Source organism: Podarcis gaigeae (assembly GCF_964106915.1).
Source record: "Podarcis gaigeae genome assembly, chromosome: 1".
In the NCBI taxonomy this organism is placed as follows: Eukaryota; Metazoa; Chordata; class Lepidosauria; order Squamata; family Lacertidae; genus Podarcis; species Podarcis gaigeae.
In genome coordinates, this window is record NC_139678.1 from 116,921,137 (window position 1) to 116,938,069 (window position 16,933).

General features: G+C 40.9%; 1 protein-coding gene and 1 long non-coding RNA gene across 4 annotated transcripts in view; both read right to left on the reverse strand.

Moving 5' to 3' along the window:
• Nucleotides 1–16,933, reverse strand: part of LOC310834033 — a 122,670-nt gene that overhangs the window by 84,718 nt on the left and 21,019 nt on the right. The window lies entirely within an intron of this gene.
• Nucleotides 1–16,933, reverse strand: part of MAP3K20 (mitogen-activated protein kinase kinase kinase 20) — an 81,356-nt gene that overhangs the window by 53,104 nt on the left and 11,319 nt on the right. For 2 of the 3 annotated variants that reach the window (XM_083711508.1, XM_083711507.1), the window contains exons 1-2: nt 15,797–15,955; nt 15,465–15,653 (exon numbers count right to left, since the gene is read on the reverse strand). In XM_083711508.1, the coding sequence (XP_083567634.1) occupies nt 15,465–15,623 (159 nt within the window). In that variant the 5' untranslated portion in view covers nt 15,624–15,653; nt 15,797–15,955. Of the gene's footprint in view, nt 1–15,464; nt 15,654–15,796; nt 15,956–16,933 lie in introns of those variants that run through there. The other variant, XM_083711509.1, reaches the window with a different exon arrangement.

The following is a 16,933-nucleotide window of genomic DNA, read 5'->3' on the forward strand; positions in this document are numbered from 1 at the left end:
ACTTCCATACATCACTACTGGGAAAACCATAGCTTTAACCATACGGACCTTTGTTAGCAAGGTGATGTCTCTGCTTTGATGTCTCTGTTCAGACCTATGACAGCACAAACCACAGTATGTGCCATCAATCTCATCTTATGAAAGGCATTAGTGAAAGGGTTGTCTTATCATTATTATCTTAACCAACAGCTATCGTGATTCTTAGGATATATGAGATACGTCAGCTGCACTGATGCAGCTAATTCTGTTGCAGTTAAGAGGCTCACCCACCACTGTTCACAAGCCCCAGGCCGCTCTCTGTGCAAGCATATGCTATTTTGCAATGGTAGCTGCCGCCAGCACACATGTGGTTGTTTTGCCACAAGTTACCAGCACTGTGGTAAACTGGGACATTGTGCCAAAGCTGCAGTGCTTGCACCTCACTCCACACAGTGGTTATTTGCCATGGGGAAAGCTCAACTGCTTAGTCCACCAGAGGGTTTCTCTCCTCTTCATAAATGGTCTTTACTATTCAATTGCCTCAAACCTTGGGGAACAAGTTTTTCCAGTTGCTGTTCAATTAAAAATATTATTCGTACAGCCACTATATAGACATGTCTTCTTCTCATACTAGGCAAAGCAGAGGGGGAACTGCACAATGCACAGTTTGTGGCTATTTTATACCCACAAAATCTGGTCTGCCATCTGTTTCATTGAGGCTGCTGCTCTTTCTCTCCAACTGCAAAATGAAACTGCCATATAAAAACCCAGGCAGCATGTTTACTTAGATAGGCTCATTTCTTCTCGGAATCTTTTTTCTTTCTTTCTTCTCAGGAAATAAAACATTTAAACAAAAGCCAGTTGGTTACGTTTGCTGAAAAGTGAGCTAGGCACCAGAAGTTCCAAAATACATAAATAAAATTAATGGAATATGTTCCCTATAATCCATTCTGAGCCACAGTGGACCCTGCTTGGAACTCGTAACTGCCCATGTATTCCAGATGCCACTGCCAGAGTTTAAAGAACCCATGGGAAAAACAGCACACAGGAGACAGTTTGAAGCAAGAAACACAAGAACGCTCTTGTAGTGCCGTGGTCCCTGTCCAAATCAACTCCCCTACAGGGCAGTAGTTCCCTAAATTTTGGGGACACTGCCCCCTTGATTCCTTAAATTCATCCCCAGTGCTGCCTACCCTACCCTACCCTACCCTATAAAAAGCATTATTCAAATAGAGCTTTGCATGGCCCACTAAGAAACCCAGCTTTTACTTATACCACAAAAAATCCGACTTTTGTAAAAGATCCAGAATGGATTCTCAATATTTTCAGTTGTGTGACATGTGTACAAGTATCATCCTGCATTTTCTGTGGGAGTTGTTGAGTTTTTGACTTTTGGGGTGCCAGATTATGTTTCGAGCTATTTTTAAGGAAATTCGCCAAGATCTACACTTTCGACATGGGTTGCCAAACGTCCAGATTTTCCCAGACATGTCAGCGATTTCCACCTGGGCACTGTTTACGACAGCCGAATCCCAGTTAGGTCTGTGAAATGCCAAACATATGGCAACCCTAAACACCAGAGAATAGAGCTACTTGGCATGTGCAGAATTGTGGACAATTCCACTCATGTGTTGCTTTTTTCTGCTAATTGTAATGGCTGCATATGATTTCTACACTCCACACAAAGCAGTAGGGGGAGACCAGGATTTCTATCTAACAATGCCCTTAGGGCAAATGCCCTGTGCAGATTTTCATACCTGCAAAGTAGCATGTTATATTATATCAAATTATGTTCCACTAAAATGTCCTACTGGTCTTTGATAAGGCAAGTGCTGGCTAATTTTCTCAGCATTGGGGCCAAAGTGTGCAGTGCTGGGAAGCTAGGCATCTTGGACAGAATAATCCATTGTCTAATACAGAATCTCTTTCTCCATGAACAGCAACATCTCTTGAGAAATTAATAATGCTCCCCTACAGCGATCATCAATGGACTGCCCTCCATCAATGGTAATGAGATCCCCTATGCCTCATCCTAAGCGCATCATAGTCTCAGTTAAGTTCTGATTTTTAATCCAACCCAAGTGAATGTAGTATTTCGCTTCCATAAACCACGGGAACCCTTCTTGCAATGCATTCCAATAAATAGTATATTTGTGGATACAAAAGTATGACTGTCTTGGGCACATCACTTTTAAGGCACCACTAATAAGCATATTGAGACTTTATTTAACCTCTGTGGATGCTCAATTAGATTGCAAAAGGAAAACCAAAAAATAAATAAAAAATCAAAGGCACCCATTTTAACATAAAGCTGCACAATACCTTAATTTATAGCTTAATATTGAGTCACTGTGGCTTTGCCATAGTTGTGCTATTGCCTAACTTAAAATCTAGTGCTTGGGCAACTTGTGAACAAAGTGAGAAAGAAAGAATGAAAGGCAGACAAAGTACCTTCCTTTCTTCGGCAAAACCTTAAAAAACTTCTCACTCCTGAAATTGAGAGAAATTCTATGGACTTTGTGCATCCTGAGGTAAAGTTCTTAACCCGAGATATTACTTCCGGATTAGCGGAGTCTGTAACCCGAAGTGTTTGTAACCCGAGGTGTTTTAGCGGAGTCTGTAACCTGAAGTGTTTGTAACCCGAGATGTTTGTAACCCGAGGTTCCACTGTATATTAAAAAGTAGATTGGTCTGCTGAAAAGACTCCATTTTGCTTCAGAGATTTGACTGAATTCAAACTTTACCACAGTCAGAATCACACTGAAGTTTCCATTTTTCAGATCTCACTTCTTCAGAAAAGAACATTTTCTTGAGAACATAGCCCCCCCCCTTTTTTTTAACATTAAAATTAAGATTTCATCCTTATTTCCTCTTTTAAGCACAGTGGAAAGGACTGGTTTTTCTCCTCTATATTCCAACCAAGCCGAAGGACAGAATCCTCACTCAAAGCTCACAATCAAAGAGACCTCTCCATCGCGTCTCAATTTATCTATTGCCACAATTCTCTTTTAAAACGGGTATCTGGCAATAGAACCTGAACACAGGGATTTTAAAAAAGCATCGGGCAGAAATATACCTGTCAAAATCCGATTGTGGTCCAAATCCAACCAGCTGTTAAGCGGAGCAATAAGAACGCGCGCACACTTCTGCCTAATAAAATTTGAATCAAACACTTTGCATCTGATTCTCCATGTGAGCTTTTATGCAAACTTCTAAAGTGCAAGGAATCCTGGGGTGGAAAAGCTATTCTGAGAGCTTTCACATAGTTCATATAATTAGGGAAACCACTTCCTTTGATTGTAAGTGTTCAAAACAGCTGAATTTCTGCTATCAAAGGAACTCTATGATTTGGGTCATCTCTTTCACTTCCTCTTTCATGTTTCTCAGGATGAGAGGTGAGAGGCTGTGGAGCACATTATTGGGGGAAAAATTCACTTTTTGTTTTAAGGATTGAACTTGGACTATTCAAAAGGTTGTCATTTGGGAGCGATCTTTCTTCCCCTCCTTCTATTTCCTTCTTTTTCTGTTGAGGTCCTTCAGTAGTGTTAGTGAACGCAGTCCAAAATGCCAATTTAAGACTCAGAGAAAACTGGTTTATATGGTTCATAAAGAAAGCAAATTTATATATATATATTTTATTTTGCTTTGTACGGTTTGGGATGAATGTGTAATTGGAAGGGGCAGAAACTGGCAAGGTCTTAGTCTCTCCATCTTCATTTCCTTTGGCAGTTCTAAACACTGGCTGAGCCAGAAGAAGAAGAATAAAAAAATATATGAAAAGCATAAAGAAAACCTTGCCTTTCAGAACAGCTATCCGTAAGTATGCCTCTTTAAAAACACACCATACAAATCAAAAAGAAACCAGCTATCCTGTTTAAAGTGGGGGGAGGGTTACTAGTGTTCAAAAATCAATTATCAAAGCTGTGATGGTGTTAAGTGTCCAAAAGGCTTTCTCCTGCCAAACCACCATTCTTTGTGTGCAGAACAAATGCTCTTCCCACTCTCTCTCTTGCAATAAAAATAATTTTAAAAATGATTGCATGGAATATCCATGTGATTCGTAAAATCTCTTTTGTATGTTTTAAAGTAGGTTTTATAGTCCTCAGGTATGGAGGCTGACCTTAAGTTTGTTGGGGAGAGTATTGTTTACTAATGTGTATAAATTACTATTGTTGATTGTTTTGAATATTTTTAGTACGTACCTTCTGCTGTGTATATTGTAATTTTGTGTTGTGAACCATACTGAAACCTTCAAGCATAGAGTGGTATACTAATTTAATTTAATAATAATAATAATAATAATTTTCTTGATTTTACTGTTTTATCTTTTGTAAACCACTTTGAATGTTGTTTTAACAAACAGGCAGTGTATACATTTTGTTTATTATATTAAATAAATTAAGCTATTTAAACTACTGGGAATCTGTCGACTAAGGCCACAATCCAAGACAAACTTAACCATGCTTAAACTGATTGACTTCAATGGACCTCAGTGCAATCCACTCATTGTGCCAGGGCCTTAAGGTACAGATAATAAATTATTTCTGAGAATTATTTATTTCCTTGGCGGGCAACTTGCTCAGCCTTGGAAATACCAGGTGCTTTCATTATCGTACGTTCAGAATTATTTCTACAATTTTAAAGATATGAAGCTTCACTTTTTTTAAAGTGGAAGCAGGAATTCTTAGGAATCAACCAGAAACTTGGGTCTCCAGTCGTTCGTGGACTACAACTCCCACCATCCCTAGCTAGCAGGAACAGTGGTGGGGGTGATGGGATTTGTAGTCCAAAAGCAGCTGGAGACCCAAGTTTGGGAAATACTGAACTAGAGCCAGTAGATCAGATTGACGAGTCAGGCAGGAAGGTTACAGTTTACATTATATGATATGATCTCTTTTGTAAGACCATCTTCTGTGCATCATATTTCTAATTTCCCAGTCACCTGGCCAATACATAGCACTGGGACCCGAAATCAAACACAGTACTAAACAGGAAAAACCTAGGATGGTCTCAAAATACTGGTCCTATTCAACTGCTACGTATGCCGTGGGATAAAACTGGTCCAGGCCTTTAGTTCATGCGCTCCACTCGCTATCCCTCTCCTCACACAAAAAGAAAATAATAACTATACTAGGAGACCTTACTTTTATTGGTATGTGATGTTGAGGCAGGTTCTCTTAGCTGCCATTAATTTCTTCTTGGGGGAGAAATGCAGAACAGGGTATGTTTGTGTGCAGTAAATTAAAGGTCTCTTTCCGATATCATCCTAAGTAGAATTGCAACAGCCCTTAAGTAATGCAACTGAACAGTTGCATTGGAGGGAAAAGTGAAATGTACCTTCTCTCAATAAACATGAATGCTTCTACAAAGGGCACCGCAAAAGCCATAATAAACCTTGTGGGATAAGGGAGATGCCCAGAATCACAAAACAATAGATCTGGTTGGCTACCTTTTGCCCTTAACACGATTGCTGTGCCTGACCAGTTTTGTGGCAAGAACGGTAGTGCTCCTTGCAAACAGACTTGACCTTAAATAGTCAACACTGGGTCTTGAGTATTTTTATGGTTTAGTTGAAATACTTGATCGCCACACTTCCCCGCCCCCTCCCCACAAACTGCCAGGCAGCTTCCAAGGCCTATTAGGCTTCTACTCTTTCCCATCCAGGAATGAGTACCCTAATTTGACATCTTAAGGCACTCGCTGCTTTTTAACTAGTTCATTAATTATCTCAAGTTAGGAGCAAGCGGCAAGGAGGTGACTCGATTGATGATACCTAATTATTTAAGGTGGTAAAAACAAAAAGGGATAGCAAAGAGTTCCAAAGGGCTTTCTCCAAACTGGGGGAATCTAAACACGTGTGAGGTGGTGGTTACAAAATCTCAACTTTACATAAATGCTGAGTGGGTCTAAGCTGACCATAGGTTTGTGGAGGAGAGCTCAATGAAAATGTATACAAAGTGTGCAGCTGCTGGGGGATAACTCCATGTTGAGATTGTTGGGAAAGGAATAAAAAATAAAAACTACCAATATCATAAGCTGCAGCCACACTTAGAATACTGTATACACTTCAGAAAAAGGGTAGTGTAGAGGTGGAAAAGGAAAACCAAAATGACCAAGGGGCTGGAGCAACTCCTCTATCAAGAAAAGTTACAGCATTGGGGCTTTTTTCAGTTTAGAAAAAAATATTTAAGGGGGTATCTTATTGCAGATAACCAGCTTTATCAGTTCTCTTGGTGAATGTAACTTCCCATGCCAGCCTTGGTTTGATTTGATTTGGTTTGGTTTGGTTTCTATGTACTTGTCTCATGAAGATCTATTTTGTTACATGGGTTTATATGGGTAGAATTCGATCAAAATGCTTAAAAAAATAAAAAGGTAGTAAAGGAGTATAAAAACAGGCATAGTATAGAGAAAGAGTGGGGAGGCATTTCCTCCTCTCATAGCAATATAACTAGAGGTCATCTACTGCAGTTGGTGGGAAAATCACAACACACGAAGGTATTGCTTCACACACCACAAAGTTGGTTCCGCTTTTCAGTTTCTGTTGTGTTCTCTAACCGGCCAGCATTAAAGAAGCATGTTTGTCTGCATGTGGTAAAAGTTTGAATGTTTGATAACTGGGAGGAAGGCATCTAAACATGTTTGCTCCACCCAGCACACCAAGGCTGTGAGAGACATCAGAAGCAGCCGTCCATTGAGGACATACTTGCCTACAGGATGTGGGACTAACATTTAGCTGCGTCGGCAGCCAGGAGATTCAGTTGTGGAATTGCATTTGTTGGAAGGGGAGAAAGGGATTTATAGACACCTGTAGTGACTATTATATCCAGTGCTATTTGCCTAGAAAAAGGGGTGCTGGAACTCACCACAAACACCTCCCTCGCTCTATTAGAATAGCAATGGCGCCCACCTGAGAAGTACCGGAACGAGATGTTCCAGCGAGTTCTGGCTGGAAAAAGAAAGCCCTGATTGTATCACTGTCTATTTTATTTTGTATCAAGAATTTTGATTAGTAGGCAGGGTATAAATACAGGCCACAACCATTTTGCACAGGGGTTCAGTTCCCAGCCCCCATGCACCCCATCCCTGTTCCCCCCCCCACCCATTTTTCTCTCTTCCAGGTCCAAAAGGAGCCACGTGTCGGCGATCGCACATCATCTGGATGTGCCTGAAATGGCCACCAGCTGTACTCTTAAATAAAAATGAATAAACTAACTGTGGGAAATGCTATCAGAGGATGGCTCCTAACTTGGCTGGCGGGTGGGCTTTAAAGGGGGGGATTGGACAAATTTACGGAGGATAAAGCTATCAGTGAGTACCAGTCAGATGGCTGTACAGTGGTACCTCGGGTAACAAACACTTCGGGTTACAGACTCTGCTAACCCAGGAATACTACCTCGGGTTAAGAACTTTACCTCAGGATGAGAACAGAGGAAGGCCCCATTAGCTAAAGTCATACCTCAGGTTAAGAATGGTTTCAGGTTAAGAACAGACCTCCAGAATGAATTAAGTTTGTAACCAGAGGTACCACTGTATATTAACTCCAGAAACAGAGGCAACAATGGCCCTGAATACCAGTCACTGAAGAACACAAATCTCATAAACCTGTTTGTGGGCTTCTCAAGAGTGAGCCACTGTATGAATCTGATCTATCAGGGATCTCTGGTTTGATCCAGCAGGGATTTTCTTATTCTTATATTATGGGACAACAGTTCCTGTGATCAGCCTGTCTGTGCGTTTATGTAAGCGAACCAAGTGGGAGCCTTTTCTGTTTCTGTGCAGTGCCCAGCTAAGATAAACAGGTGCTCAATGTTTCCTTATAACTGTTTATACTTGCCCTCTTAAAAAGGAAACGTTCTTCATGCACATCTTAAATGGCAGGGCGAGTAAGCAGAGAGGAACTTTATGATAGTCTGCAGCTGCACTGCACTAGGATTCGATTTATATTTATTTATTTTCTGTCCATATTGCTCGATGCACAAATATTTTGGTTTTGGCCCCCCACCCCCACCCCCGTAAAAAAGACTGCATTGCGAACTGTAGCAACTGTGAAGCACTACATTTTTTAAAAAAGGGGGGAAAGAGGGAAATTGCCTTGGAGAGCATCTAGGACAGCAGTCAGCAAACTTTTTCAGCAGGGGGCCTGTCCACTGTACCTCAGACCTTGTGGGGGGCCGGACTATATTTGGGGAGGGGGGGGGGGAATGAACGAATTCCTATGCCCCACAAATAACCCAGATATGTATTTTAAATAAAAGTGCACATTCTCCTCATGTAAAAACACCAGGCAGGCCCCACAAATTGTCTTCTCTCTAACAATGCTAAACTTTTCTATATACAGAAAGGTTGGGTTTTTGTTTTGTTTTGTTTTTTTAAAGGTGGAGCATAATCCAAAAACATGATTCTTCATCTGCATTCTAAAGGGATAAGATCTTATATTAAATGTAAAAAAAAAAAAAAATGATACAGAGTGGCTGGGGAAAGAAGCCAGGTGGGTGGGGTATAAATAATAGAAATATATTATTATTATTATTATTATTATTATTATTATTATTATGTCTTTTGTGTCACTTTTAATGGCAAAAGTCTGCTCAAGGTGGTTTTCAAGGTAAAAATACAGTACAGTTAAAATAAGCAATGCAAATAATAAACAGGGAACAGACACAATTAATGAACAGTATAATTAATAAACTGCACCCCATTGTTGTATGTACAGGAAAAGACTAAGCCAAGGGTTGTTCCTTGTATTTAAGTGTGCAAGTTAAGAAGCCGGAAAGAAAATCCACTGACCAGTGCTGCTAAGCTTCACTTCTGTCTCTCCTTATCACCACCCACTTCACACCATGAAGGAATGTTGTGCTTCCCCACGCCTGACTTAAATTTGCGTTTGAATTGTATCCTAAGAATGCAGCCTATTTAGGTCAAGGAAAATGTTCTAAATGTAAAGCAAAACTGGAACGAAAATGTATATACTGCTGACTTGACAGGGCAGTGACAATCCCATTATTTTCAATGGAAGGTACTCCCAGGTGAGAGTTACACAGGATTTGACTAAAGAACGCAACCACAGGAGGAAAGAACATGCACAGCACACTAATAAAACAATTTGTCTCATCACTTTCCAAAGGATGGCACATCATGGTAAAGAGCTCCTTATAAACAGAGCCTGCTCCAAATTTTGGAAAGCTTGCCTGTTTGCTATGCCCTCGTGGCAACACGGAAATGGGCCTTTTCTGTGGTGGCCGCTGTTTGTGGAATGCTCTCCTCAGGGACGCTCACATCTTCATTACCTATCTTTAGGTGCCAGGCAAAAACCTTCTTCTTCTCCCTGGCCTTTGGCTAGTTAAACAATCTTTGGCTGATTCTGTTTCTTACTATATTTTGTTTCTTACTATCTTACTTTTTTAACAAAACTGTAAACCACCCTGTGATTCTTGGATGAAGGGTGGTATAGAATTATTATTATTATTATTATTATTATTATTATTATTATTATTATTATTATTATTATGAACACCTCTTAAGCTATTGTAACAAAATTGCTCAGATCAAGGAGCAGGTTTTTGTCTGTATTTACAAGTAATTGGACACTGTTTTGAATCAAGATGGCTGTCCTTCAGGGCACAGGGATGACAGAGGTCAGAGTCCTCTTAAAGGATGGTCCAGAGAGCAAGTTGAAGTCACAATCCAAAGTCGAAGGGGACACAGGGGTCAATGAGAGATGCAGAGTCCAGTCAACAAAGCATGGTCATACACACAGGGAAGTCAGGTTTTCAGAAAGGCAGTGCCAAAGGTAAAAAAACAACAACCCCAAAACCTGGAATATGAAAGTTGTATTCCAACAACTTTCCAAGGGACTGAAGGCTTTTTCCCAAGAACCTGCTAAACCCCATCCTAGGCACTGCTCCCACCTGAGGAAGCAGCTCCTGAACGGCTGCTATTGCTTGCAATGGTTTCCATAACTGATTTATAGTTTTAGCTGTATTTTATCTTTCGTGTTTTTGTATAACCTGCTTTATACTTTGGGGAAACCAATCTATGATACTTTGGTAATAAAAGGGTGGTCTGACAGTTCTGTTAATATAAAAATCACAGTGTTTAATTCTGTGAAAGCAAAGTTTCATTATCCGTTTGTTTAATTCTGTAAATTTTTATCTTGCTATCGGTGTAGACTAGCATATGAATACATAAAACACAGTTGTGTGCGAAGGAAGGAATCAGTGGCGTAGCGTGGGGGGTGCAGGGGGGACCGGCCACACCGGGCGCAACCTGGGGGTTAGGGTTAGGGGGCGCAGATCCACGGGATAGAGGGCACAAATTACTTGCCTTGCCCCGGGTGCTAACAACCCATGCTACGCCACTGGAAGGAATGCATTTATATAAGCAGGTCAGAAGAATACGTGCAAGAAGCATTCCCGTTCTTAAAGGAAACAGTGAAACACCTCTGGGGCTTTGAATCATTTGCTAAGATAATATTGAAATTTAACTGCTGCTGCTACCAAATGCCTTCCCAAGCAAGATTATTTTACCCTATCTCTGGAAAGTGTCAATCTTTAGTGAACCTCCAGAAGCAAGGAGTTCTGTTAGTTGTATTGCAGTCATTAAAAAATGCATAATTAATTAAGCAGATATTTTCAATCACTCCTAGAGATCATCAAGGAGGAGTTTCCTGCATTCTTTACAGTCCAATCTATAGGAAAGGCTAAGCTCAAATTAGAACTCTGGACCCAAAAGGTTCTAGGAAGCCATTACTGTACCAACCCCAGAGTCCCATCCCTGTTTTAACCACCTACAATAGAGTCGTCTTCAGAGGCAACTCTGTAGATGCAATACAGTAAATATGGTGCACAGTTACAAATGACAACAGCTCCTCCAAAATACGAAACAGGTTCATATTTTGAACAATATTGTGTGGATACTAAATGTGCAGGAAAGACTACGGTGTTAAGCAGTACATAAATTGTTGAAATGAAATGAAATGAAATGAAATAAAGGAAGGAAGAAATGAAGATAGCAAATACTGTACTTGTTGCTGCATTGCAGGCACAACCCATGAGCATCCAAGGCTACAATCATGTCTGATGTCACAAACCCAAATCTCTTAATAATAAACACGTGGAAATAAAAAACAAGCAGTACTATTGAATTATATTCTATACTTTTTTTTTTAGGTAACTTAATTGGTTGCTTCAACATTTTTACAGATTCTGTTTGCAGGATTAAATTTAACCTACAGGGTATTTACACAAGCAACTAACCAATATAGTATAAAGGAACTGGTATGTTGAGTTTGGATGTGGGAGAATCCCAGTTCCACTCTGCTCTTGACCACAAAGCTTATTAGATAGCCTAACCCAGTGATTTTTAACTAGAACCATACAGTCTTCTCAGCGGGCGTTCAGGAATTTAGGAAACAAATGGGGCACTTTCAAGATTTTAGACAGCCCCTTCTTCCTTCTTTCAGTGGCTTCCAACAGCCAGGGGAGGAGAGTTGTTGTACACTACTCCCTTGAGGACACACTGGCTTAGGGCTGGCCTAGATGTTCTACTAACTGAAGCAAAAGACAAAATTAAACACAAACTATACAGTGGTACCTCGGGTTAAATACTTAATTCGTTCCAGAGGTCCGTACTTAACCTGAAACTGTTTTTAACCTGAAGCACCACTTTAGCTAATGGGGCCTCCTGCAGCTGCTGCGCCGCCGGAGCACGATTTCTGTTCTCATCCTGAAGCAAAGTTCTTAACCTGAAGCACTATTTCTGGGTTAGTGTAACCTGAAGCGTATGTAACCTGAAGCATATGTAACCTGAGGTACCACTGTATTCCACAAACAGAAGCCAACTGGACAGGTGGTGAGATCTTAGTTCAACATGGACAAGAATACGTTGTCCCAGCAGCGGAGCAAGCTGATCGGGCACCTGGGGCGGGAGGCGGGCGGACCGTTTGGGGCAGCGGGGAGCCTGCGTGCACCCAAGCCACCGTGTCTCTCCCAGGCCCTGCAGTGAGTGCCGCCCGCCATTTTGTCACCCCCCTCAGTGGTGACACCTGGGGCGGCCCACCCCCACCACACACTCCTTCCTCCGCCCCTGCGTTGTCCACAACGACACCTGAGGGCAGCAGGTTATCTCAGGGTAAGGTGAGTGGTGCAGGCAAAAGAAAAACTCTTTCCTCAAAGAAAGAGCCAATAACGCTCGAATAAAAATTCCCACTTCTTGGAGAACGTGTTTTTCCCTTTGCTGCACAGGCTTCCAAAACTCACCAGCTCATATTATTACATCTTTTCCTACCACAGCAAATTTTCCATTCTGTCACCTATAAGAACAATTCGATAACCACTCACCTAACCTGAGGTAGCCTCAGGCATGTTGGCCTGAGCTCCCTGAGGGAAAGGTGTGGAACAAATGTGAAAAACAAATACGCATCAAGCACTTAACTGAACCCATTACGAGAGCTGTACTTTCTTAGTGCAAGGAAGTGTGGATACTTAGTGTGGATACTTGTGCTATCAAGAAGTAATGCGAACATCTGCTATAAATTAAGTACAAGACCCAGAAACACATTTATTAAAAGATTCCATAGTAACCCAAAAGGCGAGTCCTGCTTCTCGCCCTCTCCCGCAGATCTCCAGAGTTGTTAAATTTGCATGCAAATATGTTATTGGTGCAAATGTGCTAAATAAATGTGATTAATGTTAGTAGCTGAAGAAGTCAAATCCCCATGACTAGAATAGGTATTTTATTTACTGGTTCAAACAACAGCAAACAAAGGATTTTAATTACATATCTCCAAGACTGAAACTGCTCGGTATTCCCAATTGTCTGCCAAAAATATATTTATGGAAATGAACTGTTGAGGCATCTCAGTGATCTTAATTTTTTTTTAAAGAACATATCTGATAATGCATGCTGTTACTTTTTCTTAAAGCAAGCTTTATAGCTACCATAAGTTACAGCCAATAAAAAAGGAACCAGATCATATAAGGAGGCTGCCTACATATCATACATTTAAACCACGTGGCTTCCCCCAGAGAATCCTGGGAACTGTAGCTTATCTCACAGAGAGCTACAATTCCCAGTACCCTTAACCAACCACAGTTCCTTGGATTATTTGGGGAAAGCGGCACTGTGGTCTAAACCACAGAGCCTAGGGCTTGCCGATCAGAAGGTCGGTGGTTCGAATCCCTGTGATGGGGTGAGCTCCCGTTGCTCGGTCCCTGCTCCTGCCAACCTAGCAGTTCAAAAGCACGTCAAAGTGCAAGTAGATAAATAGGTACCGCTCTGGCGGGAAGGTAAACGGCGTTTCCGTGCGCTGCTCTGGTTCGCCATTAGTCATGCTGGCTACATGACCCGAAAGCTGTCTGCGGACAAACACCAGCTCCCTCGGCCTATAGAGTGAGATGAGTGCTCAACCCCAGAGTCGTCCGTGACTGGACCTAATGGTCAGGGGTACCTTTAACTTTTATGTGCATTAAATGAATTGAGAAAATGAGAGGTTTCTGAATGGCTGTCCTAGTCATAGGTACTCTGAAGATCACACTGATTACATTTAAAATTATTTTAAAGCAAACATGCATGGGGCACTTCAGAGTAGACATAAGCAGAACTGTGCTGCTAACCTATTTTGACAACAAACAGAACATCAGATTGGCAGGTCATTTGTTCCTGACTAATAAAAACAATCAACATTAAAAAAAACCTTCCTTCAATACAGACTAGGCAACATAGATGTCTAATGGAATTTCTTTTAAACACATTTCATATTTCAAACACTGATTCGATAAACGTTATTTCTGTCAATCAAGACCGGGACTGTGCTGGCTTTTAATGGCTAAAGCTAGGCAGATCTGAATAATTCAAATGTTCTATATTATGAAATAATGTATCTGATTTGAAGGTTATTGTGAACATGACTTTATATAGAGAGAATATATATATAGAGAGAGAGAGATTACATGAGTTATCATGTTTACTGTTTTTAATATATTTCTTCTTTCTAACGCTGTTGTGAAAAACCCAGACTATCAATGAGCCTGGCCTCAGGACAAAAATATAGAATTTTATTTGGATTACTGTTTAATAGCAGATATGCAGCACAGGCCATTGCCTGTTTAGTCAAAGTAAACCACAGTATTATTTGTATGTCGCCCATCTGACTGGGATTCCCTAGCCACTCTGGGCAGCTCCCAACAGAATATTAAAAACATTAAACATTAAAAACTTCCCTAAATAGGGCTGCCTTCAGATGTCTTCTAAAAGTCAAATAGTTGTTTATTTCCTAGACATCTGATGGGAGGGTGTTCCACAGGGCGGGCGCCACTACCAAGAAGGCCCTCTGCCTGGTTCCCTGTAACCTCACTTCTCACAGATAGGGAACCGCCAGACGGTCCTCAGAGCTGGACCTCAGTGTCTGGGCTGAACGATGGGGGTGGAGATACTCCTTCAGGTATACTGGGCCAAGGCCGTTTAGGGCTCTAAAGGTCAGCACCAACACTTTAAACTGTACTTGGAAACATACTGGGAGTCAATGTAGATCATTTAAGACCTTTAATATTATTATTATTATTACCCTGCCCATCTGACTGGGATGGCCCATCCACTCTAGGCTGCTTCCAACAGATTAAACTTTCCTTAGAAAGCATACATAGGATTGTGGCTTTCACCTGTTCGTAAAAACTCACCTCAGGTGTGCTCTTGTGGTTTTCATACTCATAAACTACTCAGAATGCAGAACGAAGACTACAAAGCAAATGCTCGATTGTATGAATCCTTATTTTGGAGCAAGTGCTACAGGTCTCAGTAGGACTTACTTCTTAGTGAATCTGCACATGCATGAGCTCCAAGTATTGTCAACATATCCGTACAAATGAAACATTACCCATGTCATTGTGATACCTTGCTACCTGTGTATAAACCATGTGGCTTTGAGTTGTGCTGCCTTATAATGGAGGGACATGTTCATACTGAGAATGCCTACTAGTATGACAACATGTTTCCGTAAATACAGATCGGATTGAAATATGATGTTGCACATCTAGGCTGCAATCCTGCCCTGAACTGTGAGCACGCAGTTCCCAGGAAAAACAGCATGACATGCACTTATAACATTTGGGTGCAAAAACCATTGGGCTGGCATTATTTTTAGCAAGGGAGAGACCACCTATTTGGCTCTTGTTATATGCCTGTTTCAAAAGGAGGAAATCAACTTGATTTTGATTCTACTGCATCCAGTGACGTTCTCATTTTTTTTAGTTTACTTTTAAGTATATTCTCACTATGCAAAAAGTTTGCTAAATTGAAGCTATTCCATCAAAAAGAAGCGATAGGAAACGGCCTACTGATTTGTTTGAAAGTAGTGAGGCTTGCCAGTATTAAATGCTTGCACACGGGGGTTTTTTTATTTAAAAAAGATGGAATAAAAGCTTCTGCCAATTTAACTTAAATCTCAGCAATTTTTCTGATAGGAACTGGATAGGTTGCATGCTTACCTCTTTCTCTATTTTAAGCAACTTCTTCACAGCCACCTCCTTGTCCTGGGATACCCATCGGGCTCGATACACACTCCCGAAACTCCCTCCGCCGCAGTTTTCAAAGAACTGCAAGTCATCAAATTTAATTTGCACAAATGAAGCACCGAGAGACAACATCTCATAATGACAAAATAACCACGGCAAAACCTGCAAGAAAAAAAAGGGAGGGGGACAAAAAAATAATAATCTCCAGTTATGCTTTCGTTGCCATGGTTCACCTATTCTGAACTTTCCCTTTAGTACGATAATGCAAACAAGATACGAATGGTATAAAAGGCGGTGGCACTCACACTGTATATTCCGTCCAGACCCTTGAAGCTATTATCTGTGGATAAACGGCTAAAAAATCCACCGCATTCTCTGCTATTTTCAGATGCTGGGACCACAGGAAAAGGCTCTGCGTATGTGTGCTCAGTTCCCTTACAGTGACGTACACTGTCAAAAGGAAAGCTCACTTGCAACTGTTAGCTTGCCTAGGAGTTCTGGAATCTGGAGTATGCCATGTATCCATGTCGTGATCACTTCTCGAGAAATATACATAACCTAAGCTCCTGAATATTCTGGCACAACAACAACAACTTTAGACCTCTCCAGACCAAGAGCTCTGTCTGCAAATGTTCACTAAGGTAGAAGCATTTGTTATATGCGGTGGAGGGAAAAGTTGGCCAAAACACAAGTCTGTTCCAGAAGTAGCTTAGTTGTGCCTTCAACTTCAAGTGCAGAATAATTTATCTTGCTTGCAATACACAAAAACCCTATGAGTACGTGAAGGCACACTTCTTCTTATTCTTTTTTTAAAAAGAAGACGAGATATCATATTTCTTGCCAGCGGAACAAGAACATTCTTGTTCTAAGTCACGGGGTCTCTTCAAATAATCTTTAATATTATTATCCAGCCTATTGCTGGATCACTTAAGAAGACTGACCCCTGACCAAAAGAAGTTATCAAGCTCAAAAATCCACATATGTCAGGTTCATGTTGAAAGCAAAGTCTAGAAGTAAGCTTTCAGGGGAAACCCAGTGTAACTTAAAAAGCTGGCACAAACTCACAGCGACTACATTTCTCTGTACATCCAACTTAAGAGATTTTTTTATAGTACAAAACAGTGCAAAAATTAGTACAAAAGTAGCACAGCCACATGGGCTCCTGTAGAAATTATTGCATGATTTTGCACAGAATAAGATGCTCTTGCGAATGCACAACTAACCTTTCAGCCTGAATTGGCCTCATCATTTTCTAGACACCAGGAAATCTCCACCAATTCCACACCTGTTCACACACCACTTAACATTAACCTGTGCGGTGCTGCTTAAAATAAATAAAGTTAACAGTCTGAAGAATTAAGTGATACAGTCCTGCCGCAACTTGTTACTTGACAAAGATATATGTGTGCAAAAGCCTTGTATTTTGAATTCAGCGCTTAGTT